The following is a 27,473-nucleotide window of genomic DNA, read 5'->3' on the forward strand; positions in this document are numbered from 1 at the left end:
CTTCACCTTCCCGAACAGATTTAGCTTTCTCTTAAGCTGCATTAATCTTTACCTCCACGTCGTAACCTAATGCGTTCCCCTCTTTTCAGCGTCCCTTCCAAGTCATTCATTAGTCTATTCAAGCCTTCCATCTTGACATATTCTCGAGTGAAGGTCCCAATGGTGATTCGGCCTATAATGACGGCTGCAAATTCGGAGATCATCCGAGCTCGTGACCCCAATACCCTCAGCAATTACACGAACTGGCGGACGCAGCACATCACGGCGAATCTGGAAATTGATTTTGAGAGAAAAAGGCTATGGGGCAACGTGATACTGAAGCTGAAAGCACTGAGAGAAAAAACAGAAGGGACTGTTGTTTTAGACAGCAGGTATGTTCACCTTTACTCAATTGATTAATTCCGCGTTGCTTCATTTCTTTCACTGCCATTTTATTCTTAAGAATTTTGCGTCGTGAAAGTAGCCCTTTGAGGACTTCAATCGAAAGCTTGAGCAAGATGTCCCTGACAAGCGCCGTTATAGTTTTCTCGATATTAAGGAGGTCTCGATCGATGGAAGCCCTGCGAAATGGGAAGTCAAGGAGCGTGTAGAACCATATGGAAGCCCTCTCAGCTTATACCTGGGACGAGAATATTCCAAAGACGCAGAAATCAGCATTGATGTGTCACTCAGCACAACAGACAAGTGCACTGCGTTACAATGGATGACTCCCGCGCAAACTTCGAACAAGAAACATCCTTATATGTTTTCACAGTGTCAAGCTATCCATGCCCGATCTGTGTTCCCGTGCCAGGATACTCCTGACGTCAAAGCTACTGTCGATTTCAACATTCGCTCTCCCCTTCCGGTTGTTGCTAGCGGCCTGCCAACGGGATCAGCAAATTTCATCCCAGGGAAAGAAGGCGGAAGCGGAACGCTTCTATACACATTCAAACAGGCTGTTCCCATGCCCAGCTACCTTTTCGCCATAGCTAGTGGTGATTTAGCTAGTGCGTCGATAGGCCCTCGAAGCATGGTAGTCACCGGCCCGGAAGAGCTTGTGGGATGCAAATGGGAGCTCGAGGAGGACATGGAAAAGTTCATGGAAGTTGCTGAGAAGATTGTATATCCCTATGCCTGGGGAACATACAACGTCCTAGTCCTTCCGGCATCATTCCCCTACGGCGGGATGGAAAACCCTATCTTCACATTCGCAACGCCAACCATAATAAGTAAGGATAGGCAGAACGTCGATGTCATTGCGCATGAGCTTTCCCATTCGTGGAGCGGAAACCTTGTCAGTAATGCCTCTTGGGAACATTTCTGGTTAAACGAAGGTTGGACGACGTATCTCGAACGGCGTATTGCTGCCAGTATTCATGGTGAAAACCATCGGGATTTCTCTGCTATCATTGGTTGGAAAGCTCTTCAAGATAGCGTGGAGAGATACGGAGAGGATCACGAATTTACAAAACTCATTGTCAATCTCAAAGGCCAAGACCCTGACGATGCATTCTCATCCATTCCATACGAGAAAGGCTTTGTCTTTCTCTATCATCTAGAGAAGCTTGTTGGAAGAGACAAGTGGGATAAATTTATTCCTCATGTAAGTCCCATCTTTTAAATCTTGACGAACTAGATTTAACAATTTGCAGTACTTCAATACGTGGAAATTTAAGTCCCTTGATTCATACGAATTCAAGGCTACGCTATTGGATTTCTTCGCATCCGACAGTGAAGCATCCAAAAAACTTAATGATCTTGACTGGGATACTTGGTTCTACAAACCTGGTTATCCGCCTAAACCAGATTTTGACACTTCCCTCGTGGACGCATGCTATGCGCTTGCGGAACGATGGAAGAATAGAGCGTCTGTGCCTTTTGAGCCAAAAGCATCCGATATTGAGTCCTGGATGGCGAATCAGTCCGTGGTGTTCCTTGAAAAGATTCAAACTTTCGAAAACCCACTGCGTGTTGAAGATGTGGAGCTCATGGGTAAAACGTACGGATATGCTTCCAGTGAAAATGTCGAGCTCGTGAGCCGCTTCTTCGGAGTGGGTTTGCAGGCAAAAGACAAGAACGTATATGAACCTACGGCAGAATTACTAGGCAAAGTTGGTCGAATGAAATTCGTACGTCCACTGTACAGGATGCTTGAGAAGTGCGACAGAGAGTTGGCGCTAAAGACCTTCGAAAAGAACAAGGACTTCTACCACCCAATATGTAGAGGCATGGTCGAGAAGGATCTGTATGGAAAATAGCCGCATATATTGACTTTACGTAAATAAGAAAACATGAAAAGAAAACTTCGGTTCAGCTCCTTTTCTTCTCTCCGGTACAACGTATGAAAATGCAAAGGTAGCTGCTGAGATTATTCGGAATGTATGAAATGATACGCTAATTGAGACTTTCAGCAAGCTCATAAGTGCTTCATCTAAATATTAAACCCGCACAATAATGGTCAAACGTCCACTAGGCGTAGTGATTGCGTTAGAGCACGCGAGAAGGTCGCAAGTGCACTTCATATCCAGAACTGTCATCACTCGGCTGTGTTCTTTTCTTCCGGACAGTCATCGTCTTTGGCCCTTACCGTTCACTGATATCATACACATTGGCCGAATCTTGGGCGGTTTCAATACATTTAGCTTTTCTGCCGACATTTCGGCAATCGGGCAACAGTACTTGGTCGTAATACACAATTAGTCCTATCCACCCTCCCAATACGGGAACCATGTATCTACCTATTTATTCCAGGAAAGGATGGAGTGAATTCGAGAAATGCGATGCTTTGAATTACGACAGGAAAGGCTTTTGCTGCCGATATGAGGCTTGGATCGGCTCAAGATTTATCACCTAGGATCTCTCCTATATATATGTGTGTTTGGAACAAAAGAATAAGAGAAATAAAAATTCGTCGGCGATGTAGCGGGAATTTAACATCGTAGATTCGTTCTCTCTCGTTCCTTGGTCTTAGTTCGAGAGGCGGCAAAAGAGAGATAGCCACTGAAGTAACAAGGCTCATGGTTGAACTTAAGTGTTGAAGGTGCAGGAGGCGACTTGGGCTTTGAAAAACTTGCAAATGAAGAAAAGAAATCCACTTACAAGACTGCCTCCTCGCCTAAGCTCTTCACATTCTTTGCCCTCACCACCCATAGTGGATCATTACTTTGCTCTCTGCTGTTTATTCCCATAAAACTTTGCGAGTATCTTTCAGACCCATTGTCACTTTTCACATCAACTATGGTTACAATTTCAACTTCTCTCCACCCGGAAAACCACAAGTAGTCGCCCACGAGCTCTAGCCTGCCGCGCTCGTTGACCTCCATCCAACGCCTTACAACTTTGTGCCAAAAGGCGCGATTGCTGATCGCAAGATGAACAGAGCCGTTCTCTTTTGTCCTTCTGCGTAGTGATGATAGAACCTGGACTGCCTTGGAGAGGTAGTCTATAGAAACAGTGCACGTGCTTGCGTCAAACTGGACATCCGGAGCGAAGGCCTGAGATAGATCCGGGTCGATGTTGAGATCCTGAACCAACCTCCTCTTTTCCTCCGCTGGCCCGAAGAACGGATTGTGGTCCAATTCGGCTTGATTCAGACCCAGCCCGAATACTCGGAGGCGAGAGTCGTCCTTGATCCTGTCTGGGTAATGGCTGACCCAGCTGCTGCAAAAGTCCAGCACCGTGCCTTCTTTTGGCAGCACGTGGTCGTAGTATCTGGACAGATTCTCAACCGCGTTCTCGTCGATGTGTGTGACGAATTTGGGCGAGCTGTAGAATTCCGAGTCCGGGCTCTCGTCGTCGCGTTCAAAGTCCCCTTGAGTGTATGGCCATTCCATGGCGCTGGGCGTGTACTTCTCAACCTTCCATGACGGATTTGACTGATGCGAGCTTGAGGAGCCCATGCTAGAGGAGACAGCACGGACTTGTGATGTGAATGAGCGTAGTCGGAGCCGCGCTACTGATGTAGGCGTGCGGAAGATAAATCGGAGCATTGACGGCTGTTATTCATGTGCAAGGGATGCTCCTCTTAGCGAATGGCCGTTTCACGTTTGCTTCGCGTTATCCAGGAACAACACATTCATTCCAAAAGCGACCCATTTGGTTTAGTATTCGGAACATGACATGAGTCGAATGCGAACGAGGTTCGCAAAGTCTAAGCGGCGGCTGATGTCGATAATGCGGGTGACGTCTGTCTGTGCTCCAACACAAAACATCCCCCGCGTACGGAAATGAAAGCTGCCAGATTATGTGCTCATAGCAATTCTTCACTCCAAAAAGAAATGCGGTTCGTTGAACGCTATGACCGGCAAAACCAATGTACGTAAACGCCAGGAAAATACATGACATAAACACAAGTTACCCAACGCTTTTTGTCCCTTTCGGACACATGCTCGTGCTAGTATTGATACACGACTCACAATTGAGTATAAAATCAATGAGCGCCAAAGAAACACAGGAAAAATTCTCAGTCCCTTTTCCCAGTTCCCATGGGTAGTCCGTACCCACCATACCCATTCACGGTCCCATTCGTCGGTCCTGTGTACCCATACCCATTATATTTTGGCAGGCCGTTCTCTCGCCTCGCTCCCAGCTTTTCAATACCATGCCATCTCAACCTCCTGGGAAGATCTACCCCGCGGAAATAGGCGATGCATATTGCGGCGCTAGCTCCAGCGGCAAATATGCAGTACGACAGCGTGGACCAAAACCCATGTTTCTGGATCGAGTTTGTCATGGGCAGATACGAGCCGGAATACCACCTCGTGTGGAAGGTCAGCGTCACCGCGTCTCCGATGATGAGCTTCGTGTTCTTGGTCCCGGGCGACACCGAGTAGGCCGAAGCAGAATCAATGCTTCCCAGACTCGACTTTTTGTTCTCCGCAGGGAGCGCAGTGTGCACAACGAGGTTCAACTCATTGGCCAGATGAAGATGGCTCAATTGCAACTGACCACTCAGCGCCATGACCAAGGGAGTGTATCCCTCTTCCTCCTGACCCAGACCCCCCTGTCTTGCTTTCCCAGATATGTGTGCGCGGGGAATACCTGTCCCTGCCGATGGATTTGTTGGAACTCTGCATGTCAGAGGCGCATCGTTGTGGATGTAGAATTCAAACAGGTGGTAGATTGGATCGGTGAGGGCAATTGTGCAGTTCTGCGTGGCGGAAACCCCGTAACGTAGGGAAAGCGGGCGTGAGGTCTCGGCACACGTGTAGAATGGTATGTATTGCAGATTTCCAAGGGAATCAGTGACCTACACATGTACAAAACATGGTGTTAGCTCTCCCAGCTTGCGGTGGTGCTTGATACGCGGGATTGCGTTTGCGAACTGGTAGGAAACGTACGTGTTCTCCGGTATCAATCGTTCTGTTCAGACAAGTAACCGGGATAGAATCGCCATACTTCCAGCCTGTCTCTGCAGCTGCCAGAGCACCGTTTAGAGACAGCAGGAAGAAGTAGATTGCGGAGAGGATGGTAGATATCCGTGTCTCCATAGCATCCGCAATTGGCCGTTTTCGCGAACTTGATTTTTTTTTTTTAATTCCAAAGACCCAGAGGAGGGAGAAAAGCGCCAGTATTACAAAGTCGTTATCTAGTCATTATTCGCTGCGCGACAAAGAACAGCGGCGTAGTTGTTGAAGCCAGAAACTTCACAACGTTAATGTGGTCAGAAGTGCCACCCAAACATGCAACTCGGCGATTGCGGACTTGTCCCAATTCAGGAGAGGGGGCAACAATGCAACGTCCTGATTTGAGGGCATTGGCCAATCACGCTTTGAAAATGAAGATGATACTGGATGCGCTTGGGATATGTGACGCATTTCGATATTTCACAAGATCGTAGCGATGCTGTGTCATGCGGTGTCTTGCCTACGCCTCCATGCTATCTAGTCTCAAGACATGCCAAACCGTCTGTCGTCGACCATGCAAATAGACGCGAACTTTTCTAAAGGTGAAGGCCCATACTCCTACATAACAGAAGAGCCACGCTCGCGCTCATCTTCTTGCCGGCTCTCTTCCTTTGACGATCCGCCTCACATTCCTCCACAGTCGCTCACCATCCCTGGGCCCTCAGTTCGTTTACCCTAGCTACAACACTCCTGAACCTATTGCCAAAGTATGTCCTCCATCGCTCACGAGCTAGCCTCTTCCTCTTTAACCCAGGTCGTTCATGGAACTTCTGCTGAATGGCATCACGCTTGATTTTGTTCCTTCCCACAAGAGAACCCAATGCCCTTATCTTTGCACCCAGCTCCGTCGGATTTCGCGGATTGACGGCTAAGGAGCGTCCTGTGCGCGGTTTGACGTGAATATCTAGTTCGCGGAGAACGCGCGGCGTAAAGGGAGGCTTGGTATTGGTACCCTCCACCGCAGTTGGAAACGACAGGATCTCGCTTGTGAATCGACTTGTCGACGAACCTGGTGCCATCAGGTTACGTTCGGAAGGTTTGGGCCAGCCATATCCCTCATCTTTGGAGAGAGCCTTGCGGGAAACTTCCAATCCAGCATTCACGAGGTCATCGAGGGAAGTTTGACGGACTCCTGAAGGGGCTCTCTCTGAGGGCTTTCCCTGCGGACTGTTCTTTCTTGTTCGCACACTCCGATTGCCGTCACCTGTCGATGAAGAAGATGCAGCAGTGTTGCTATTCCGTGCAGGGAGTAATCCAGTGTCGCGACTGCGATACATGTCGTGGCTGTTCTGAGTCTCTCCCTCTCGGCTAGAAGCGAAAGCAGCGTCTGATTGACGACACGGGGAGTACGAGGCGAATTTCCGGCATGATTGGCATGTCCATGGATTCAACGGCCGTCGTGCGAGTGCGGTGCGTGATAAGGTTGTTGATAGGGAGAGCGTTGTGTAGCTCCTGCAAAGCCCATCTAGAACTCTGCGTACGTCCATTGAGACCAGAAGGAGCGGGAGGAATCGAGACGAATGCGTACTGCCTTCACACGCCTAGCTGTTGTACCACATATCGATGCAGCAGCTTGATGAGATGGCTGTTGGTTGAAATGCGAACTTTCATGCAGAGACAAAGTTGCTGGAAGACGAAGGCTCACGGATTTTGTGCACGGACCATGCGTTTCGCAAATGCGTGAATCGGGTCAGGTTCAGGAAACTTTCTGGTCAAGACGGCGTCTGTACTCAGTGCGTCAGCCTTTCTTCACATTCTATTTCCAAGCCTCGTCTCCGCTGCTTCCGTCTCGCTCAATCTTCTCATTCACGATTATTCCGTGCTTGTTTTAGTTTTCTCGGATCAATAGCCGTGAGTGAGCTAACGGGTTCAGTTTGCGCCGCCATCAAAAAACATTCCCTCCGGCCAGTCGAACGCGGCCGAAGGCCGGCGACGAGCACCTACCTCCACCGAACGAAGCTCATTGTGGGCGAAAGCGCGTGCACTCTTGTGGTCAATTAGCGCATGAGTAATTAGACAGTCAAAGTCAGAACAGTCTCGAGGTCACAATGTCTTATTACGGAGGTACTTTACTCATCTTGCACTCTGATCAAGCTCCGCTAATCAACTTGCAGCCCCCGGTTCCTATGGCAATATCCCTCCTGGATATGCTGGTTATCCTCCACAGTCCAGCTCTCCTCCTGGCGCAGCACCCGGAATTGGCGGCGGTCCTCCCGGCGGCACGATAGTACCTGGCCAGCATCCACTTCCCGCACGTCCTGGTGGTTACCCCCCCAACTTCCAAATCCCGCCGAACATGCCAAAGTTTGATATGAACGCATCCGTCATAAGGCTTGGTACTTCAGGTTCTCAGAAGGGAGGCGACGGGATTAGTATCTCTGGAGGGCCCAGCTCACGTGGAGTGGGCAACGATGGTATGGGTGGTGCTTCACGTCGCGCAGGGCTGGGAATGGAGCGAAACCTTGAGCAACAGAGGCAACAGATTCGAGAGAGCATGCAGGCTCTCCTGCCACCAAAGACAGATGAAGTTCTGAAAACCATTTTCGTGGGTGGCATCACAGAGGGATGTGGTGGCGATGCAGGAATCGAGTCCATTTTGAGAGCAGCAGGTAGCTTGAGGAAGTGGACGAGAGCAATCGATGCTGATAACAAGCCCTGTACATTTGGCTTCGCCGAGTACGAGGATTCGGAGAGTTTGGAGACCGCAGCAGAGGTACTTAAGGACGTATATGTACCGGTTAAGAAGCAGCAACCGAAGAAAAAGGACGAAGAGGGCAATGTTGAAAATGGAGACGCGGAAGAAGAGGTGGAAAGGGCGAAATTATTGGTCCGTTGCCTTTCCTTTCTATACATACACGTGTATTTCTTTTTCTTGCGAATCTCTTTACTAACAGCATCAAAAGGTAGTTGTAGATGACGCCTCTAAAGAATACGCTGAGAACTGGGCACAGCAGCGCGGCGACACTGAGGACGACAAGCGCTTTCGTCTGGATGGCGCACGCGAAGCTCTCAACAACGTGTTGGCTCGTCTCTTTAATCCTATTGATGACCACGAATTCGAAGGCGCCATTGCAGCACAGGACAACGCCGCTCAAACACAAGATCCAATTACGGGCGAGGTCATCACCATTCCACTAGCGCAGACCGAGGATGAGCTTTCTGACATTCCTGCGGAGATGCGAGAGACAGTGGCTGCAGAGATTGCGGCATTTAGAGAACGCAGTAACAGACGTGACCTGGAGAGACTGAAGAGAGAGGAAGAGATTGAATCGAAAGACAGATATGGGGGTCGAGCCGGGTCTTCTTCGACGGTTCCTACCGCTCCAGCAGGCGTAAATGGTGTCCCAGTTGGTCCGAAAGGTATTCAAGGGGCTCCAAGCGGACCGAAGGGTTTGAGAGGAGTTCAGATCCCCAAAGACTATCAGAATGGAGTGTCCTTCGTTAGCAACTCTAATGAGTTGGAGAAGTATCTCAACAGTGTGGACGAAGACACGGACGCTAGTGATGGTGAGCTCGAGAAGCGCCGTCGCGAGAAAAAGATCGCGGACGAAGAGAAGGCATACTTAGACTATGAGAGAAGGTGGCTGAATCGCGAACGCGCACGTGCAGCAGCACTCGAGCGTGAGCGCAAGAAGGATGAAAATGAGGCGAGACGTGCCGAGGAGAGTCGAGCAAGCATGGCGAGAATGTTGAGGGAGTGGAACGATGACGTAGAGGCGAGAAGGAAGACGTCCGAATACTACGCCGATCGCGTAGCTTGGGCTAAGCACCGCCAAGTTATTCGAGCGCGAGAGATCCAAGCAGATGACAATGATCGTCGCGAGGAGGAGAACGAGAAGAGAGCTCAACAGAATGCCGAAGCGCAGGCTCGTGGAATGGCGGACGAGTTCTTGGATCGACAAGCTGAGGAGCTTGGCGCAAAGGGGATTGGTGCGACCAAACCAGCTTTCAAGATCTCTCTTGGAGCAGCCGCACAGAAAGCCCGCCAGGCTGCGGAGGCGCCTAAGCGTAAGGCAGCTGCTGATGTGGAGAACTTGCTCGATGCAGATGAGGGCAGTGCAGGCGATGCGAACAAGCGTACTCTGATCCCCATCTCATTTGACACTGCTGCAGAAGCAGCTGCACTCACGGATGAAGAGCGCTCTGAAGCACGTCGCCAATTGGCCTTCAGCATCCCGCATGACAAGGACGGCCTGTTTGAGTGGTCTATCAAATGGGACTCACTTGCTTCTGAGATAGTGGAGGAACGTCTGCGACCCTTCGTGGAGAAGAAGAGCATGGAGTACCTGGGTATGGTGGAGGAGCTGATGTGGGATGTGGTGCGGAGCACATTGGACAAGCACGAAGGACCTTCACGATTGATGGAGGAATTAGAAGGCCTGCTGGAAGATGAAACGGAAGGTTTCGTGAAGAAGTTGTGGAGAATGGTCATTTTCTATTCGGAGAGCGAGGCCAGAGGGTTGGGTGGTGACGGTGTTGCTTAGGGTGTATGCAGATCTCAGTGGCTGCGCAGTACGGCTTAAACAGGGTTGTGGCCTAGCGTTATCTCTGAGCAGAAGCCAGCCTACGCTGCTTCAGCAATGTCTCCCCATGTTGGAATGCGGAATGTTGCTGCAGACGGACATTTCACCTCCAGACGAGATAGACTCGAACCTCGAAGGCACACATTTATCCAGCCTCACACTGGTACGGAGAAATGCTTTGGGCCGAACGAATGCATTATACTAGCCACTACTGGTAACATGGTCTTTAAATGATGAAAATTACCCTAAGTAGTCTATTGTCATAGCAAAGTGACGATGCTGCGTGGAAAAGATCATAATCAATCCGTCGCTTGCTTACTCTACCTCTTCAGAGCTTTCTCTGGATCCTTCTCGTATTTTTCCACCCATTTACTCCACTCTTTCGCACCTTTGCGCATCGTAGCTTTCAAGTCGTCTTTGACCTCGGTCACCTCCCACTGCTCATCCTCCCAGTTCTTCGTCTCACCCGTCTGGCTTGGGCTCCAGCCTATCGCCTCAAGAACCTGGGTCTCCGTCGGCGAGGGACCCGCAGATGGGAAGTACTTTGGATGCCGCCGGTGACACTCTGCCTGCAGGTAGTTGCGCAGAACGTCGAGACGGTCCGATGGTCTGAAGGTTAGTTTGAGCTTGGCACCGTCCTGCGAAGTGTCGCCTGGAGCAGCGCCGTCTTGGGCACCGCCAGGTCCAGCGGTTGAGTGGAGGCGTTTCGTGACGGAACGAGCGGTCTTTGCTCCGCGGATCGAGGAGTACAGCCAGACGCTGTCGATCTCGGCGAGACCGCCGAACGGCCATACCAAAGTGGCGAGGACCTGCGGAAGGTTAGCTTGCGCGCGTCGCTTTTCGCCGTTTTACCCCGTCTGACTTACGTCGATTGCAAAGCCGACGGGAAGCAGGCCCGTCGCGATGATCGAGTCTCTTTGCGCCTTCGATTTGGACCGCAGCATCGTGTTGACGAACTCCTCGCGTATCTCGGCCTCGGTTCCGGGCAAGCTGTTCGGATAGATGAGCACCATCTCCTCCAGGCCGACGGTCTTCTTCGTCTCGTCCTCCTCGTGCACGCCGTCCTCGGCGTGCTGGTCAGGCGAGCTCTCGCGGCTCTTGCCGGCCTTCGCGGCCGGAACACGGTTCAGGAAATCCAAGTTCGACGTCGTCGTCCAGTTCATGGCGACGTTGATGCCTTTCGTCGCCCGCGACTTCAGGCCTTTCCAGCTCGTGACCTTGGAGTTGTCGGCCTTGGCAGATCGGACTTCCTCCTGCCATTTGCGCTGTATCTTGTGAAATCTGGCTTCCTTTTCGCCCTCGGCCGGCGCCTTCAGCGGCGGAGGCGGCGGCGTGTAGATCAGGAATCTCTCAGGGACATTCTTTCCACCGCTGACGTCGTTGCCAGCGTCGAAGGCAGGTTTTGGAAAGGGCACCAGATATGCGATGAGTTTGTGAGGATCTCGCACGTAATGGACGGGACTGGACAGATCGTCCTCTCCGAAAGTGGACGGCTTTCGAGCTGGTGGAGGTGCATAGCCAGTAGCATTTGGATTTGCCGTAGGCCTAGGCGGATATGCCGGGGGTGTCTCAGGAAGTGGTCTCTTTATTTCCTGTCGAATTCCTTGTGACTGAGGAGCGCCTCCCGGTTGCGAATTATCGGTCGCCTGAATTTGAGCAGCCGAACTTGTCGAAGTTGCTACTTGCGGTTCATCCTGTGCCGGCTGAACCGCCGAAGCCGAGTAGTGGCCTTCGGGCGCATAAAATTCGTGTGTAGAATACGAAAGATCAGAAGCTTTTTGGTCCATGGCGAATGCTGAATGGAAAATTGAAACGACAGAAGCTAAGATCGCAAAAGATTTGACTGCTGAAAATGCGCCAACATCTCGATGCTTTTATCTCTTAAATCCCTGGATCAGATCTGACATCATGGCCGCCGGCACGCAGGCGAATACACGGGTCTCAGCCAGCAAGTCGCACAAACAAGCTTGCGAAGCCTTGGGTGGCGCGTCTGCTACGACGATCGCAGTGGGGCTTAGCCACGGAAGCCGAACAATCACGTCTCTCAGAGTCGCTGGGCAAGCATACGACGCAGTATGGCAGTGCTTGTCACCCTCGTGTGCACTTGAACCATATCGGTCGACTTAGACGAGCCGTTGGGAGAAGAATTGTCTTTTTGGAGGATGGAAACATGGGAAATGAGAGGATGGCCGATGCGGGTATTAAGGCATCCGAGATCAATATCGCTTGCGAGAACAACAAACAAAATCTGTTCAAGCTCTAGAGGACAGAATAATAAGTCAGGTTCATATCACTGACTAAGACTGACGCTGGAGTACTAAGTGGTTCAAGAAAAGCTGTCGTCGCGTTCTGATTCGGTAGTTCACCGCGATATTTAACGTTGGCTGTTGTGCGACACTAATGGTTTTCCAGCCATTTCCCAATCTTTACCGACATCTGCAGTTGTACCTTTGTGCAATGCATGGCATTACACACGTGTTATGAAAAGTGGTTCACGAGATTCAGCTGTGAACGAAGAGGGGAGGATGGTCCGCTTCACGCGGTGAACGAGGAGCATCAGGCGTGATCGTGTAGTCCCGTCGAGTTTATAATAACGGCTCTCATACTTTGCGTAAAACAACCTTATCTGTACTTCCATTTAGCTCTCTGAATTTAGGATCGAGCTGGAATGATTGCGTGACTCGGAGCAAGCATCTCAGTGACGATGTCTGCCTTTGAATTTAAGGACCGCCCTGCGACAGAGCCTTCCGATCCGGATTGCATTTGAATCAATTTTCTTCGAGAGAATTTTGCTTAGGCCCATGTACCCGCATTCGCGTGCAAAGGCCTTGCCTTCGCAGGTTTGAATAATCGTCGTTCGACAAATTGGCGAATAGAACCGATTTTCCTCTCATTGCAATCTCATCCCCGACACCAGAATCAGACGCATTTGAAGTCATTTCCACCTCGGAATTGGGGTCCAAGAGCCAAACTCGTGGAAGACGGTCGTAGCCCATCCGCCACAGCGCAAGAGGCACCGCGACAGTCATGTTCTCTGGCGACAAGATCATTGCCTTGAAACCTTGATCAGAGAAACAAATGTACGGCTTCCACGTCCAGCGATCAGGATGCGTCTGAGGCATAATGGACATTGACCAACCAACCAGCCAGTATGCTATCCTTAGCAAACAATCAACAGCATGTAGACTTGACTCAGACTTTGTCCATTCCTGATCCCGGAGCCAGTTTTGGTCAAATCCGTCTGAGAAATGTGTGCGTACGGCACTCTTGATCTCATCAAGCACATGAGGACTGGCGAACCCACATTTCTCTGCCATGCCGAGCATCCACTTTGGGCCAAATAAGAGGAATATTGCGATAATGCCGGTAAAGTTGATATTCCAAAACTCGAAATCTGCCTCCATTCTCCAGCCCAGGTAGAGCGGACCTTGCGCCAATTGACCCAAAAATCCACCTCCGAGACCAGCCTTTCGGCATTCTGAGACAAGAAGTCCAGCTAGAGAGCGGAGTTCGGCGGGAGGCTCTTGCAGTGAGCTGCTTACGAAGAAGTCGAGGTCGATCCATTTCATATATGGGCTTGTATCAAGCTTGACAAAGAATGGGTCCATTTCCGGCAGCTTTTCTTGCCTCATTGCGCCGGAGCCAATATCAGTGTGATGAGGTCGTCGCAACCAACTCGCACATTCCTTCGTAGCAAGTTTAAAAGGATCACCGTTCGTCGTCAATGACGTTGGGTCACCGGCTGCCAAAGACAACGTGAACAGAACAGCTTGGCAGAGTTCTTCCGATGCTGTGCGTGAGCTTTGCGCAGCAGCATAGCGCTTCAGTGCAAGGCCACTTCCCATGCTGTTGAGAACAATCGTCATTTTGTCCAAGTTTGCGTCTTTCTCACGATCAGGCGCATCTGGGTCGCCGCCTGCTCCCAGCTTGAACGTTTCGGAGATAAGAGTTGTCCAAGCTAGCGTGTAATGTCCGTCTTCCTTCTCCTTGTTCGAGGATCCGACCAGAACCCGACGGAGCTCATCCATGTAACCTGAGAAATTGAAAACCTGATTGAGTATGTGCCTAACCTGTTTTTCTTCGTCCGGTAGCGATACGCTAGCCGATAGCAGAACCAAGTAGGCCATGAAGAAGTCCGAAAAGGAGAGCAAAGTATGAGAGTCGCTTTCGCATCGTATCAAGAAGCGATGTCTTTTCGCGAGGCGCATTTCATGCGCGCACCACGCTCTTTGGAACCATCGAGACCGACATATCTTCAAGAAGAATCCCATCAGAACCGGGTTTCTCTCCATAAACGGCGGTCTTTCATGAATATGGGGAGGCGGCAGCGGCTGCCATTTTCTGTCTTCATAATCTTCAATGAATGCCCTTAGAAAGATTTCTTCTTCCGTGGAAACCTGGATGTCCTCCAGTGCAACGACCACGACCCTGGCAGACCTGTAGATGGCGTCCATAGCCGTAATCGTTCTACTTTTCTCGTCCTTGTTGACCTGGTCAATGCATATCTGGTCACACCAAATGCCTTCATCAGCCGTCTCCCGTTGCAGGACGAGGTGCTGAAACAGCAAAGGGCTGATAGGAAGTGGCCGTCTTCCAGTTGACGTCTGCCTTCTTGGCTCCATAGGCCAACAATAGCTCAACGCTGTATAGGTCTTGGGCATCGCAGAGGTTTCGCCATTGATCAGACGCAGAGTCATTCCGTCTACAAGGTACGGCTTAGTGCCTACCAAGCTTGCCACTATAGGATGAATTTCGCGCAGTCTTTGAAGTGTACGGTGACCCCTCTCAAGTTCTTTTTGATGAGCAGGTAGAAATTCTCGAAAGAGGTGCTCCTTTGCTTCATTTCCATGCTCACTAAGTAAATCCTCTGAAAATTCGGTTCCCAGAGACCAGTTCCACGTAAAGAATTCGCATTGACCTTTTCGATAGGTTGGATCAATGGCCGGGCTCCACTTCTCCATTGCAATGACAGAGTCGGTGATATTTTCCTGACGGTATTGTAAGCAGTAGGAGTTTTGCAACAAGTTACATCAAAACTGCGCTGCACATAGATGCCTATAATATAGAAATCATTTGAAACGTCCTCGGGTTTACATAGGTCGTGATCATGCAACGCTGTATGCTCGGAGTCGATGGGCGACGCCAAGAGGTTTGTGAGCTATTGCTTGACGACGGGATCTGAAGAAGAGAACGCAATGCAGATTGAGCCAAGAAGTAAACGATTGTGATTTGCTCGCATGCGATGCCGAGCATGATAATACCACGGGGTGGCTCACCCAGTTGCCGGAAACTATGCCCTAGTTCTACGGTCAGCCGCATTTGGTGTAGTGGACTGCGAGAAGCAAAGCTGCAGCACTGTTCAACCAAACTTGCAAAGCTTCGCTTCAACATCAAGCACAGTTTTGTTGTCCATTCCCCAAAGCTTGCTACCATTTGTCACAGAGTTGGTCTACTGCCAGTATCGATGATCCACGCTTGGAACTTGATTTATAGAAAAGCATTTTATGTGAACATAGCGGCATTGAATGGCACCTTCAATCTTTGATCACCCCTTTCCGGATCCTCCTTTACGACATTTTAGAGGCAAAGGAGGTGTTTTTAAATGATTCCAAGAGTCGATTTACTCCGTACTCTCGCTGATATGACCCTCCATCCTTCATTCCCGTCTTCGGCGCGCGAAAAGCGCTTCCTACATTCTACGGCTAGAGCAGAACATGTCACTGATATCACTAATATCGCTGTTGGTGACAAAGAAGTTATTTCTTCTGTCGTATGAAACCTTCCTGTTTCTGCTCTTTCACTTGCCACGAAGTCATATTATTACGTGCGAAGCTGCCGCCGCCTTCGAAGAAGTTGGGGGTGACGCCTTAGCGGCGAATCACGCGTCTTCTGCTATTCACGTTTCATGGCTGGACGCAGGTCCCATTAAGTGATCGACAGCCGATCCCCCGCGGACACTCCCGTCACTTAAAAGAGCCCAAAATAAGTACAGGATATGGGAAAGCCCGAGTGCGGAATATAAATATGTGAGGCATGAAAAATGCTCGTGAGGACTTTCACGTCTCACAGCTCCTAAAAACGATGCGGCTTGATGGTATTTTCATTCAATCGTTGTTGCTGGTTCTGGCAACAGCCAAGCCCATAGTTTACCTTATCCGCCACGGCGAAAAACCCAGTAGTGGTGATGGACTAAGTGCGGAAGGTGAGCAGAGGGCTCAATGTCTGCGAGCCGTCTTCGGCGCTGAGTCAAGTTACAACATTGGCCACATTATGGCTCAAACTCCGAAAAGTGGTAAGCGACATATAGCCATGAATGTCACGAATCGCTAAAGCATGCAGACGGATCTCGTCAACGTCCATACGATACTGTAAAGCCATTGGCTGATGACTTGGGACTCGTCGTGGATACTTCTTGCGATCGAGACGACCCAGACTGCGTCGCCGATGTTGTCAATGGGTATTCTGGGGCTGGAAATATTCTCATCTGCTGGGAGCACGATGCCCTTACAGACATTGTGGAGGCCTTAGGAGACAATGACGCTCCAAAGTACGATGGCGATCGGTAGGTCCACATTCACTCTAGCTTTCAATATAAAAAAACTAACGACTGCGTAGCTACGACATCATCTGGACGGATCCACCGCCATACAATGCCATTACCTCCGAGACTTCTGAGAACTGTCCAGAGCTAGACAACTAGTCATTTGTATGATACATGTGATTTCAAAGGGCCAAACTCACATAGAATTCGAACGCTGTGATTTACATGTACCCTGCTGTGGTATTTCCACTTAATTCTTCTGCGCCAACTCCACGGTGATCAAGATTATCTGCCAGTACATCCGTAGGCAGTAGACGGCGCCTGAATATATTCTAGTTCGAGTGGTCCAAGAGGGAGGATAAGCTCCAACAAGTCTTGAGAACACCGCATCTTTTCTCCAGCTCCAAGCTGTAGTTCCGAACATCGCCAACATTATACCATTACTGTCCATAAGATTCCAGACATTCTTGATTCGACTTGTCTTCTGTCACATGACTGCCCTGCCACGATAATACACGTGCTTCCTTACGCTACCGTGAGCACCAGGTCCTGAACACGGCGTTGTGAATCCGCTAGACGACCAAATTATGTTGCTTGCAGAGTCGAATGTCTTTCTTCTTACCGATTTGCATCCATGGGTCATTCGCAGTTCTGTCTTGGTCGGACGCGAGCAGTTTAGATTTCTTGACCGCCTAGCACAACCAGTCCACATTACTTGTTCCAGAGTGGCCTGCTGATTAGTTCGAGATGCTGGTAGAAGTCACGTATTCTAGTTAGTAAGTAAGAGTGGTGACTAGAAAACTTTTTCTTCGATAATTATGCTGGCTCCGCGCGATTGGGATGTGTCTGACTTCCTGGACGGCAGCAATACTTTCAAATGGATTCAATACTCATGAATAATGCGTCATCGGCCGTGGAATCAATTTCGAGAGCGTAGGAGTCTAATATATCTGACCTCATTGTCAGCACTTATCTGATGCCTAAACCCTGCCGCTAAGTGTTTACGAGTCTTATGTAGAGAGGCTTTGTTGAGGCGCCGGAGAGCAATAGTCTGAAAGAAACGTTCTAAGTATTTATCTACCGACATCTTCACATCTGGTGCATATTCTTGAAACGCTTCATGGCCTGGGTAAATCTTTTTAATTCGATCGACGAGGTGTCGCTGAGTGACATCAAAATCTCACTAAGGTACCTCGTGCATGAATCTGGGCGCATAATCTTTACTATAAGCTTCTTTCGGTTTGGAGTGCGTTGTTCGGGCCGAGTTGCGGAGATAAATGGCGTGGAAAATCGTCTGAGCGCTTCCACCGTGCCTGTTCTCCAGTCGCAGCATGTCGACACCGAGGTCAAAAATCAAAGCTTCACAGGTCTTTGAAGCTTAGTCCCGATAAGTTTGGCGCTTAAGTGTTACAAATCTGCAACAAGTGAGGGACATCTATTGAGCATTACCACTGCGTATAATGTGCCCCGTCCTTTGCCTCAGCTGCGCTCTTGTCCGCTATTGAAGCTTGATGCCGGCGCCATTCAAGTAATGGCCTTCATGTGTTCGTTTTGATTTTCTACGGTGATTATGTTATCATGACGTCAAGTCTAGGATTTTACGTTGCAGTTGTCGCGATATCCCTGAAGGCGCCACAATATTATATACCTGTCTGTCATAATCGGCTTTCCGGATTATCGTCCGAGGTCGGCTAGGAATGCGCTGCTTGTCCAAAAGTTTATTATGTTAATTTTCAGTACAAAGAGCGAATCCACTTCACATTCATGTACTTTTACGCCCAAGCTAACGGATTAAACGTCGTTGGTTTGGACAAAGCAAGGTTGTCATGTGGATGCTTGCAGCGACCGATGTTCGAGACCTGACTGAGGCTATGCACGCGCGATAAAGGCGAATGACATGCATCCCAACATCGGCGTGCCAAACGGAGACATAAACTTTCACGAATCCATTGGCTCGCTTAATTCAAGGCATCGAAAGGCACAGAATAAGAATGCGCCAGCTGAACGATGGCGGGTGTGCACTCGTCCACCTTCCATCGTCCTCCTCCTCCAAAACTCACCAACAGAATGCCACACTCTACATCACAAAGCACAAGCAGCATCCAGGAGCTGGCTTCCCCAACTCACCTGGAGCATCGCTTCAGCTTCAAGAGGCTCCTGGGCGAGTCTGGTCACTTCGAGGTCAAATGCGCGAATGCCGAGCTCACGCTGGACGATGAGGACAGGTTGTTCGAGCACCAGATGTGGAGTCGAAATCCAAAGCACATCTCATCCAACTCACTGTACGTCATCGATGTTACACCAAGCGAACGGCTAGCTGAGGAGGCATACCACAAATTGGTGAAGGAAGGATACATCATCGAGCCACCAAACCCGGACATCGACACGAGCAAGATCTCGAACAAGATGAAGAGCCACCTGGCGTTCTTGCCCGAGTACGGACAGAACAGGGTTGCGTGTGTGCTGCATGCTTGGAAAAGAGAGATTGAGCGAATGAAGGCCCTAGAGGACGAGGAGAGGAGAATCCAGGAGAAGATTGAGGGGATGGAGTCCGGTGTGGAGGTGCCTGTGGGGCTGCAGACGAGGCTGAGGGAAGTTCAGCGGCTGCTCAAACTAAAGCCAAGCCTGAGGGACCCCAACGAGGGCCGCCTAGACCAGCCAAAGTGAAGTGCGTCTGGTCTTTCTTTGGTATTCATAGCATTTACAATAATGAGCGTTCAGTTCGTGTAGAATACGCCAGCAGAGCTGGAAGATTGGTAGCCTGAAAATTCACAGGAGAGTTACCCGTCCGCCGCTTGGCAAAAGGCTTAGCTCTCACCCCCTTCGGACCCTGACGAAGCTGGCACAGCCCGTCAGCCACTTCCCGATCGAGCCAACAGGCGCTGCGCCATCTTCTTCGGCGTCGACAGCTTTTTGGCACTTTGCGATCTGCAAACGGGCTCACATTCGTAAATTGCACGACATTCCTTGCTGCAGACACAGTCGATACCTGTTATTCTGGTCGTGTTCGATATGATATAGCTAATTGCGCTCCGACTCCATCGACCTGGCATTGATTCTTCCGCCGTTCCCGGACCTCCCAAACTCCCATACGTTGTCACCTTTCTCCAGCCCTCCCTCTCGAGCAAATGCCCTCATCACCCTCACGCCCCAACGGCGTGCTTAAGGACGGCACCGCCAGAGACGCACACGAACTGCAAGATGTTGCGCCCAAGCCGCCGCTGCCCGTCGAGGAAGACATCATGCAGCTCGCCCGGCTCGGGGAGATTGGCGCCATCCAGCGACTCTTCGACAGTGGCAAGTACGACGCTACGTACGCCGACGAGCAGGGCATCACACCGCTGCACTGGGCCGCGATCAACAACCATTACGCTCTATGTCACTTCTTGATCAAGTCAGGCGCGAACGTCAACGCAAAAGGTGGAGATGCGGTGGCAACCCCCGTGTTGTGGGCAGCTAAGAAATGTCACTACTACGTGGTGAATCTGCTGCTGGAGAACGGTGCAGATCCGCTGCTCACGGACGATCAGGGTTTCAACCTCCTGCACAGCGCGACTTTGGACGGCAACGTATTTCAGATCGCTCTGTTGCTGCACCAGGATATCCCCATAGACATCCAGGACGCTCAGGGCCATACCAGCTTGATGTGGGCGGCATACAAAGGCTACGGTGCGGTCATAGATCTGCTATTACGGTGGGGGGCAAGTGTGTACGCTCGCGACGACCTGGGCTTCACGGCGCTTCACTGGGCATTAGTGAAAGGCAATCAGCACTGCATATTCAAGCTTGTCGAGTACGGAAGCGACCGCTTTGCCGAGAACAATGAGGGCAAGACGCCGGCCGTCGTCGCGAAAGAGATGGGCAGCACAAAGCAATGGAAAATTGCGCTGCACGAGTGCGGTTACAACTCCGACGGCTCACCCAGAAAGTTTCCCTTGGAGATGGTCGTCAAGGACAAGCGGACTTTTTACAACCGTGCGTATTTCTTGTGGCCGTTCTTTGTGGGATTTTGCTTTTTATACATACTCAGCCACATGGTCGTGTATCTCGCAGTGCCGATCAGCGTCCTTTTTGTGTATTTGATGCAGCTTGGAGCAAACTGGGCACTGAGATGGGCGCCCACTGATATGAAGACGATGCACAAGGTGCCCTTTTTAGCTGGCGTCTTCGCCGGTTCACTTTTTTGGCTAGGTTTGCGGTGGCTAACAAAAGTTTTACCATGTGAGTCTGCTCATCAAGCCCACTTTCTTGAGCATGCTAACGAGTTTCTCAGGGTCTTTCTGGTCGCATCCTTTTCTCAATGTTCTTTTTGGCATCTTATACGGCTTCGTCACATACTTCTACGCCAAAGCTATGCGTATGGATCCCGGCTTCGTGCCCAAACCTAGCACCCGCGCCGCTCAAAAGACGATTATAGACGAGCTTCTAGACAAACGGATATTTGACGAAAGAAACTTCTGCGTGACCTGCATGACGAGGCGGCCGTTGAGGAGTAAACACTGCAAGAAGTGCCAAAGATGCGTGGCAAAACAGGATCACCACTGCCCGTGGGTGGACAATTGCGTGGCTGTCAATAACCATAGGCAATTCGTATACTACGTCTTGACGATGGAGCTGGGGATTTTGGTTTGGGATTGGCTCGTGTACAATTGTAAGGGCGTTTGCTTGTCGCTTCTTCATAAGACCCAACGAGGTTAACTCGAATGCAGATCTAGACCTGATTCCGCATCCCACGGATGCAACATGCAACATCATCTCCCCGACCTTGTGCGCTACCCTCAACTCAGATCCTTTCACCATAGTCCTCAGCATCTGGACTAACGTCCAACTTGTCTGGGTCTCTATGCTTTTGATCGTTCAAATTGTGCAAATAACACGCGGCCTTACGACGTACGAAGCCATGTCCACTCACAAGCACCCCAGTGCTGCCGAAACGTTCATCGCCACTGGCTCCACCAGCCTCGAAGGTGGAGGAATCACTGCGACGGGCCGTGGCCCCGATCCTGCAGCTGCCGCCCGCGCACATGCCCACAAGAAGGGATGCTTGAGCCAGTGGATGACCATGTTTGGCGTGGATGTGTTCCTGAAGACGACGCAAAGCGATAATAGCATAGAGAAGCGCAACCCATTCTCGCGGGGATGGGTCCGTAATTTCAAGGACTTCTTTTGTGACGAGACGAGCGTGTTCAAGCCGAGACCGAGTGGTGAGGCTTTGCTGGGGGGCGAAAAGGTCGACTATACGACGATGTACGACATACCGACGGCTGGCGGAATTAGGAGACGGGGAGGAATGGAGTATGCTGCTGTGGCAACGGCGGATGAGGATGAAGAAATTGTATGATTATGGGCATAATGAATGCATCAGCTTTATTTCTCCTTATTTATATATTTTGCGTGGCCTCTTGCCTCTCAGAAGCGCATATCGTACCCAATCTCGTCTCCGGTGATCAAACCATTGCACCAGTCGGTGGCCTATCAAACTCATCCTGGTGGTTTTTGGGAAACTGAATCTTCTAGACTAACTCGTATGCTTAGTGGCGTCGATTCTCCGTATAAAAAGAAAAAGAAAGGGGTTTTATGCCCGATCTAATCCAAAAAGTATCGGCCGAGTTCAGCCCGTGAACAACGATCAAAGATTGTCGAACATTTAACCAAAATTCCTCTATCCAGTTCCAGCCCTCCCAAGGCTTCTTCTTTCTACGCAAACTTCCAGCGGATGCATCGAGCCTAAGATAGGGATGACATGATTTTTGCTCCCTGACATGGTTGACCCTCATCCGATGGGCTAGGTCTACGGGATTCCGACTAAGACGGCATGGTGTGTATGTCTACTGATCGCTTCAGGAGCCCTTTACAGGAGGTTTGACTTCGCAGCGTGATTCGTATCGCGTAGCATGACAGCCATCCGCCAGAGAGCGGCGTACGCATCGTTCTCACGGGTCTTCTCACGTCCATCTTGTCGCTCGAGACTCTCGCTACGACAAGTGTGGGAGAGGTACAATTCTTCGAGCCCAAGCTCTTTCAAATTGAGGAACCGCCATCTGGATGGGGTAGGCGCGCTTTCACTTTGACTAGGAACACTTCGCGTTGGAAGGGAGAGCGTGGGCCCCAAATATTGTGTTTTGGTGCTGTCTTCCACCTTGTCTTCTTCTCTTTCTTCTTCTCCTTGTTCTTCACCCAGACGTGCGAATAAATCAAAAATGCTCACGTACCCTTCGGCCGTCCGTCAACGGGAGACGAAACATGCGTTTCCTGGTCGCGAGCGCCTTGGGACAGGCAAGGTTCCTAAAATAGCCTTTCTAACGTAAAGCAAGTATACTGATCTGCTGCCTCTAGCCTCCTGTTGAGAAAGAGGGCCGAAGCCATTTGCTTTACGAAAAGCATGTGCTTGACACACAGATGGACCGCGCGGACCCTCCATGCGCGTGACACAGCTGCTGGCCCATCATGTTATTCGGTGCAAAGACATTCAGGGAGGGGGAATTCTGCACTTGAAATGCACATTTCGGTAGTACGCTCCGCAGTTGAGGCGTTGCTATATGGATCACGGTTCCAGCAGGTGTACGGCAGCAGCATCTTTGGTAGTTGAAGGCGTTCATAGCCTTTCAGAAATTCCAGCACTCGCACCTATGGGCGCACACATCGCCTTCTAGACGACTCCTTGATTCTTCGCTGTTTTCGGCGTGGGACTTACGGCATATGGCGTCTCGAATTGACATATCGATGCGAATCAGCCGGCTCCGGCACGCACTGACAGATCGCCGATTGCCTTCGCTTCTTGCACTCCACTGTATGTCAATGAATATACTCCAATGAACATACATGCCACATGGCTAAAGCATCTGGAAACGTTCATGACATGCTATGCGAGAATCGATTCAGATTCTATGCGTGCTAGAAGTGCCGGCTGCCCCTGTTACCCTAATTGAATTGGATAGAACAGCGCACTAGCACTTCCGAAGCGCGAGACATTAAGGAGACTAGCCATCTGCATAGCTCAAGATAAATATGCAGGTGTAGATGAAATCTGACACTCGTGAACAAGATATAACACGTATCAGATGGACTTAGCGTCTAGCACCTTGCGCAGTGCTATTCGTACACCTAGATTTTATGACGCTATTGGAAAGATATCAAGATCGATCGCGGATACGTATGATTGAGCCTGAAGACAGGATGCAAGAGGAGATTTCGAGGAGTTCGACTTTCCTTCCGTTAAATACGCTACCAGCTTTTACGGGACGAAGATTTAACCGAGGGAAGCACACGACGTGAATAACTCGGCGACCCTCACAGTGGCTATTAGAAGAGTATTTATCAACATCTCTTCGAATGGTACACCTGTTAGACATGAGTTAGGCCTTTCTCACGATGTCTCTTCTGCCGACGTCGCGACAATTCGACAAACACGCGGCTTTCGAGAGGGACTCTCGAAAGTAAACAACCATATACTCGCCTACATCAGCAATTGGATTGAGACTCAGCAGCAGAATAAATACATCAGTTAGGTTTCGGAATTCAAGTTTAGGCCTGATGTGAACAGATATGTTCCAGGAGGAGTGCTTCTTGATTCGGACTCACCGTAAGCAAATTATCTTACCGATATACGGCGTCTAGCAATAGCTCTTAGAAGAACATCTGATCAGATTGCTTGTAGGCCACGGATATATAATGTCCTTGTCTTTACGAGGTGCCCAGCGTTGCACCTGCGATACGACCAGGCTCGAAATTACTCTATGTGCTTGTTGTTTGATCACAGTGCGTCAGCATAAACTTCCTGCTATGGTTTTACAGCAAAAAAGAAAATCAACTTCTAAGTGAGCTTCGAGAAATTTCTTGCAGCGCCGAACGATGTTTGGAGAGGTTGAAAGAGCCGGATAGCGTTCTGTGCGGAATGTTGCAACTCGTAACCTCCGTCATCACTCTTTCGGGTAGCTAGCTGTCAGATCGGCGCTTACAGGATCGTTGCACTGCAGCTCTCTCACTCACTTTTCAGCTAATGTATAGTCACGCAGATAATTAAAAAAGACAACAAGAAGAAAATATATTCGTGAGTGATCTAGTCCTCGTATTTTTGCATGGACTTGCGTCAACTTTTGCACAAGGCAACTGGATGGGAATGAGGCAACTCTTCGACAACCTTCCTTTTGGACTCACGACGAGTGCATCGGAGTTAACCGAGATACCTGAACTGTTTCGTCACACCCAAAATTCCTTTGAACCATAGGAAGTGGGTCGCTCCTTGCAGCCCGCAGAGGGTTTGATTGAGCAATGAGCAACGAGGCCACGTCTAAGGTCTGCATATGATTTCCGTTTTGCTACTCGTTGGTGTCTTCGGGCGCCTGAGCTAGCCGAATGTGTTATTCGATACATATGCACAGTCATTTCTAGCTGTCTTCTTTGCAATGAGAGTAAATTTTGTTTCCAGCCTTACGATCCTATAGCGTTATAGATTTACAATTTGTTTCTTGCCGATGTTCAGGAGGCGGTTTGAGGCTCAATTGATCAGTGACGTGTGCGTTGAGCACACGCTGCGCGTAATAACTAAACAACAGGACGTCTGAAATGGTTAGCTTTACCACCCTATCCATTAAAGAGGTTCAATCAAGGTACTAAGCTTTGAATCATTTTTCTAGCCTTGTCTATTCCGTCCTCATATTTTGGAGCTCAAACAAGTCTCTTCTATACTTTGCTTGAACATGGAGATGACTCACGTTGAGAGGGAACTTTGAGACCCAGCATACTCACCTTTTTAGTTTGTCTTGACTTCTCGCCCCTGCTTGCCCTCATCCAGCTTCAAAATGGCAATTTTCTGCCAGGATTTCAGCCATGCACCTCACGAAATGAACGGCTAGTGAGAACGTATCGTGCATTCGACTTGCTGTGAAAATTAGTGTCGAACACACTAGCCATGAAATCCGTCTGGTTATCTGGCTCTGTGGTCTTCATTCCTACAAAACACAGCTACGGCTTTATTCTGGAAAGTTTTGCTCCAGAATAAAAATGACTGCTGTGGTGTGTTCGTTGATTCTCCACAGCTTGAATCAAATAGCCAATCTAGTCCAGGTTGTATGAAAGTGTATTACCCATCATCACTAATTACCATTTTTAGGAGTCCAAGTCATCCAATTTCGCAATTTTATAGTTTGATCTATTTCCAAGTATTATGGCGTTCTTCGTGTTGTTCAGATCGTTTAAATGACGAACTTAAAGGCAATCAAGTATATCTTGAAATATTTACCGCTAGCTGTTGACCACTACAGGCATTCTCGGTGACAGACAACTAAATATGCATCTATGGATAAGAAGGATGATCTGAGAGCTTAGCTACAAGAGCTCAGAGTAAAGGCAGCGAAAAAGACTTGAATTCGTTGCTAGATCTATGTAAACTGTCGTATAACGAGAGAGCGAGCATTCGTCCTTATTCAACCTTTTCCGAACCAAAATCAAGTCAAAGGTTTCAAGGACAAGAGCGTGGGTTTGCGCGAGTTCGAAATGTGAGGCAAGTCATCGAATGGACAGTTTTTCCTCAGCAGGAGTTATATGATGCATGACCTACACAAAGATACACGGACGTAAGGCATGCTTGAAGTTTCATGTCAGGAGAACAAATCAATTGAATATCTATGCTTATATTATGTTTTTTCTGTGGTGTTATTCTACTAATAGGGATAGGCGTAAATCGGGAAATAAGTTTAGCGGGAACAAGTGGTCGGTAAGTCTTGTGACCAGCTGATGCAGAGGTGGTTGAACTTATTGCAAGTATAGTACGAGGCTTTAATCGCAAAGTATTTGTTGCAGAGAGATTGTCAAGCATACTTGCTGACGTTGTGGAGCTTGCGTTTGAAGGGGATTTTTCAATCAATAGTTAAGCGCTGGAGCATCTCCCCGAACTTCACGTACACTCTGAGGTACGTCAAAATATCTGATAATTGGTATTGCATGATTTTTCTGTTACATTGTCAAGATATTCGAAATTTGACTTACAAAATCCTCAGTTAACTACGTTCCTGTATTTCATTGCTCGTGCAGACGCTCTACCTCTACATCTTCTATTCTTTGTAAAGTTGTTATCTTGAGATGCGAGAAGTTCTGGAGATTGTCTTAAGCGCCCAAAGAAATCTAATAACGCAATCATGGACGAGTGTGAGTACATGATAATAATCTAACTTATGTCTTAGACAAAAGATTGATATGAGTCAGTTAGTGTCGAACTTTAGTAAGAATTAACCATCATGCAAATTGCACTAAGAAATCTAAGACAATGAACCAAAGGATGGAAGCCGAGAGTTCAAGGTGTTGTCGGGTCACCCTCCGCTTGCCGCTATAGGACCACGTCACGGCTGCATACCCTGCTGCTGAGCAGCTGTCCGAATCAGAGACACTACTTCACCAAGACAAGAACCTTGTGCAGCTAGAAGCTATCAATCGTGAGGGCTGCATCATTTGTTTGCAGTACTCATTTCAGCGAGTTGCACTTGGAGCACAACGCGGATCGGAATGTTGGCTATGATTAGAAGAAGTCGACTTAGGCTCAGCAAGCATAGACACGGATTCAGATCAGCTAAGACATACATGAATGCTAGCTCTGTGGCTTGTCTTTGGTCCTATTTTGTACGGACATGCTGTCAATCTCAACAGGGAAACCGTCTCAAGCACCAACAACCATGGCTTCCATCGTTTTCCATGGAGACGATCCTAAGCACTCCAATGAATAGAGAGACCTATGATGGTTATTGTCTTGGCGATATTGTATTCGTGATCTCGGAACTGATGACATGTCCAGAAAGGAACCGAAGGCCTGGTTCGGATAAGATGGACCTGTAAGTACGACCTGATAAGGAAACTATACCCAAGGGCTATGCTCGAAGATGCATCGATCTGCTTCTTCAAGGCCCAAAATGATGTTTGTTGTTGGCATGATTGACGCTCGTGTGGGGCACACACTAACGGCATTCGTTTTTAAGGAACCGTGGCTTATAGCACTTAAGATTCGCTAGCACATTGAACTACATTCGTAGA

At 49.3% G+C, this 27,473-nt stretch overlaps 10 protein-coding genes across 10 annotated transcripts; 5 read left to right on the forward strand and 5 right to left on the reverse strand.

Annotated features, from left to right (window-relative positions):
• Positions 1–46: 46 nt before the first annotated feature.
• PV09_03166 (leukotriene A-4 hydrolase/aminopeptidase) lies at positions 47–2,296 on the forward strand. Its single transcript, XM_016356328.1, has 3 exons — positions 47–371; positions 523–1,585; positions 1,635–2,296. Exons 1-3 carry the CDS (start codon positions 70–72, stop codon positions 2,238–2,240), a joined length of 1,971 nt encoding a protein of 656 aa, XP_016215851.1. The 5' UTR covers positions 47–69; the 3' UTR covers positions 2,241–2,296.
• Positions 2,297–2,807: 511 nt separating this feature from the next.
• PV09_03167 (uncharacterized protein) lies at positions 2,808–4,201 on the reverse strand. The gene has a single exon (XM_016356329.1). It carries the CDS (start codon positions 3,969–3,971, stop codon positions 3,078–3,080), a length of 894 nt encoding a protein of 297 aa, XP_016215852.1. The 5' UTR covers positions 3,972–4,201; the 3' UTR covers positions 2,808–3,077.
• Positions 4,186–5,614, reverse strand: PV09_03168 (uncharacterized protein). The gene is made up of 2 exons (XM_016356330.1): positions 5,322–5,614; positions 4,186–5,230 (listed from the first exon to the last, which is right to left on the reverse strand). Exons 1-2 carry the CDS (start codon positions 5,469–5,471, stop codon positions 4,445–4,447), a joined length of 936 nt encoding a protein of 311 aa, XP_016215853.1. The 5' UTR covers positions 5,472–5,614; the 3' UTR covers positions 4,186–4,444.
• A 125-nt stretch (positions 5,615–5,739) lies between these two features.
• PV09_03169 (uncharacterized protein) lies at positions 5,740–7,143 on the reverse strand. The gene has a single exon (XM_016356331.1). The coding sequence runs from the start codon at positions 6,872–6,874 to the stop codon at positions 6,032–6,034; it is 843 nt and encodes a 280-aa protein (XP_016215854.1). The 5' UTR covers positions 6,875–7,143; the 3' UTR covers positions 5,740–6,031.
• On the forward strand, positions 7,112–10,235 carry PV09_03170 (uncharacterized protein). The gene is made up of 3 exons (XM_016356332.1): positions 7,112–7,451; positions 7,502–8,214; positions 8,291–10,235. Exons 1-3 carry the CDS (start codon positions 7,436–7,438, stop codon positions 9,869–9,871), a joined length of 2,310 nt encoding a protein of 769 aa, XP_016215855.1. The 5' UTR covers positions 7,112–7,435; the 3' UTR covers positions 9,872–10,235.
• Positions 10,093–11,898, reverse strand: PV09_03171 (uncharacterized protein). The gene is made up of 2 exons (XM_016356333.1): positions 10,777–11,898; positions 10,093–10,719 (listed from the first exon to the last, which is right to left on the reverse strand). Exons 1-2 carry the CDS (start codon positions 11,695–11,697, stop codon positions 10,231–10,233), a joined length of 1,410 nt encoding a protein of 469 aa, XP_016215856.1. The 5' UTR covers positions 11,698–11,898; the 3' UTR covers positions 10,093–10,230.
• Positions 11,899–12,199: 301 nt separating this feature from the next.
• PV09_03172 (uncharacterized protein) lies at positions 12,200–15,166 on the reverse strand. Its single transcript, XM_016356334.1, has one exon. The coding sequence runs from the start codon at positions 14,869–14,871 to the stop codon at positions 12,679–12,681; it is 2,193 nt and encodes a 730-aa protein (XP_016215857.1). The 5' UTR covers positions 14,872–15,166; the 3' UTR covers positions 12,200–12,678.
• Positions 15,167–15,943: 777 nt separating this feature from the next.
• On the forward strand, positions 15,944–16,610 carry PV09_03173 (uncharacterized protein; the record flags this gene model as incomplete). The annotated part of the gene is made up of 3 exons (XM_016356335.1): positions 15,944–16,202; positions 16,250–16,472; positions 16,526–16,610. 3 exons carry the CDS (start codon positions 15,944–15,946, stop codon positions 16,608–16,610), a joined length of 567 nt encoding a protein of 188 aa, XP_016215858.1.
• A 1,596-nt stretch (positions 16,611–18,206) lies between these two features.
• On the forward strand, positions 18,207–19,211 carry PV09_03174 (uncharacterized protein). Its single transcript, XM_016356336.1, has one exon. The coding sequence runs from the start codon at positions 18,459–18,461 to the stop codon at positions 19,116–19,118; it is 660 nt and encodes a 219-aa protein (XP_016215859.1). The 5' UTR covers positions 18,207–18,458; the 3' UTR covers positions 19,119–19,211.
• Positions 19,212–19,345: 134 nt separating this feature from the next.
• Positions 19,346–21,831, forward strand: PV09_03175 (uncharacterized protein). Its single transcript, XM_016356337.1, has 3 exons — positions 19,346–20,672; positions 20,725–21,102; positions 21,161–21,831. The coding sequence occupies exons 1-3, from the start codon at positions 19,580–19,582 to the stop codon at positions 21,790–21,792; spliced, it is 2,103 nt and encodes a 700-aa protein (XP_016215860.1). The 5' UTR covers positions 19,346–19,579; the 3' UTR covers positions 21,793–21,831.
• Positions 21,832–27,473: the final 5,642 nt, after the last annotated feature.

This window comes from Verruconis gallopava (genome assembly GCF_000836295.1).
Source record: "Verruconis gallopava strain CBS 43764 unplaced genomic scaffold supercont1.8, whole genome shotgun sequence".
Lineage (NCBI taxonomy): Eukaryota > Fungi > Ascomycota > Dothideomycetes > Venturiales > Sympoventuriaceae > Verruconis > Verruconis gallopava.

Coding starts and splice junctions, on each gene's coding strand:
- PV09_03170 (XM_016356332.1), top strand. Junction 8,215..8,290: donor TGGAAAGGGCGAAATTATTG/GTCCGTTGCCTT, acceptor CAGCATCAAAAG/GTAGTTGTAGATGACGCCTC.
- PV09_03169 (XM_016356331.1), bottom strand. CDS start 6,874: ATGGACGTACGCAGAGTTCTAGATGGGCTTTGCAGGAGCTACACAACG.
- PV09_03174 (XM_016356336.1), top strand. CDS start 18,459: ATGGCGGGTGTGCACTCGTCCACCTTCCATCGTCCTCCTCCTCCAAAA.
- PV09_03175 (XM_016356337.1), top strand. CDS start 19,580: ATGCCCTCATCACCCTCACGCCCCAACGGCGTGCTTAAGGACGGCACC. Junction 20,673..20,724: donor GCTAACAAAAGTTTTACCAT/GTGAGTCTGCTC, acceptor CGAGTTTCTCAG/GGTCTTTCTGGTCGCATCCT. Junction 21,103..21,160: donor GGATTGGCTCGTGTACAATT/GTAAGGGCGTTT, acceptor ACTCGAATGCAG/ATCTAGACCTGATTCCGCAT.
- PV09_03167 (XM_016356329.1), bottom strand. CDS start 3,971: ATGCTCCGATTTATCTTCCGCACGCCTACATCAGTAGCGCGGCTCCGA.
- PV09_03166 (XM_016356328.1), top strand. CDS start 70: ATGCGTTCCCCTCTTTTCAGCGTCCCTTCCAAGTCATTCATTAGTCTA. Junction 372..522: donor ACTGTTGTTTTAGACAGCAG/GTATGTTCACCT, acceptor GCGCCGTTATAG/TTTTCTCGATATTAAGGAGG. Junction 1,586..1,634: donor GGGATAAATTTATTCCTCAT/GTAAGTCCCATC, acceptor AACAATTTGCAG/TACTTCAATACGTGGAAATT.
- PV09_03168 (XM_016356330.1), bottom strand. CDS start 5,471: ATGGAGACACGGATATCTACCATCCTCTCCGCAATCTACTTCTTCCTG. Junction 5,231..5,321: donor CGATTGATACCGGAGAACAC/GTACGTTTCCTA, acceptor GTACATGTGTAG/GTCACTGATTCCCTTGGAAA.
- PV09_03172 (XM_016356334.1), bottom strand. CDS start 14,871: ATGGAGAAGTGGAGCCCGGCCATTGATCCAACCTATCGAAAAGGTCAA.
- PV09_03171 (XM_016356333.1), bottom strand. CDS start 11,697: ATGGACCAAAAAGCTTCTGATCTTTCGTATTCTACACACGAATTTTAT. Junction 10,720..10,776: donor CCGTCGGCTTTGCAATCGAC/GTAAGTCAGACG, acceptor AACCTTCCGCAG/GTCCTCGCCACTTTGGTATG.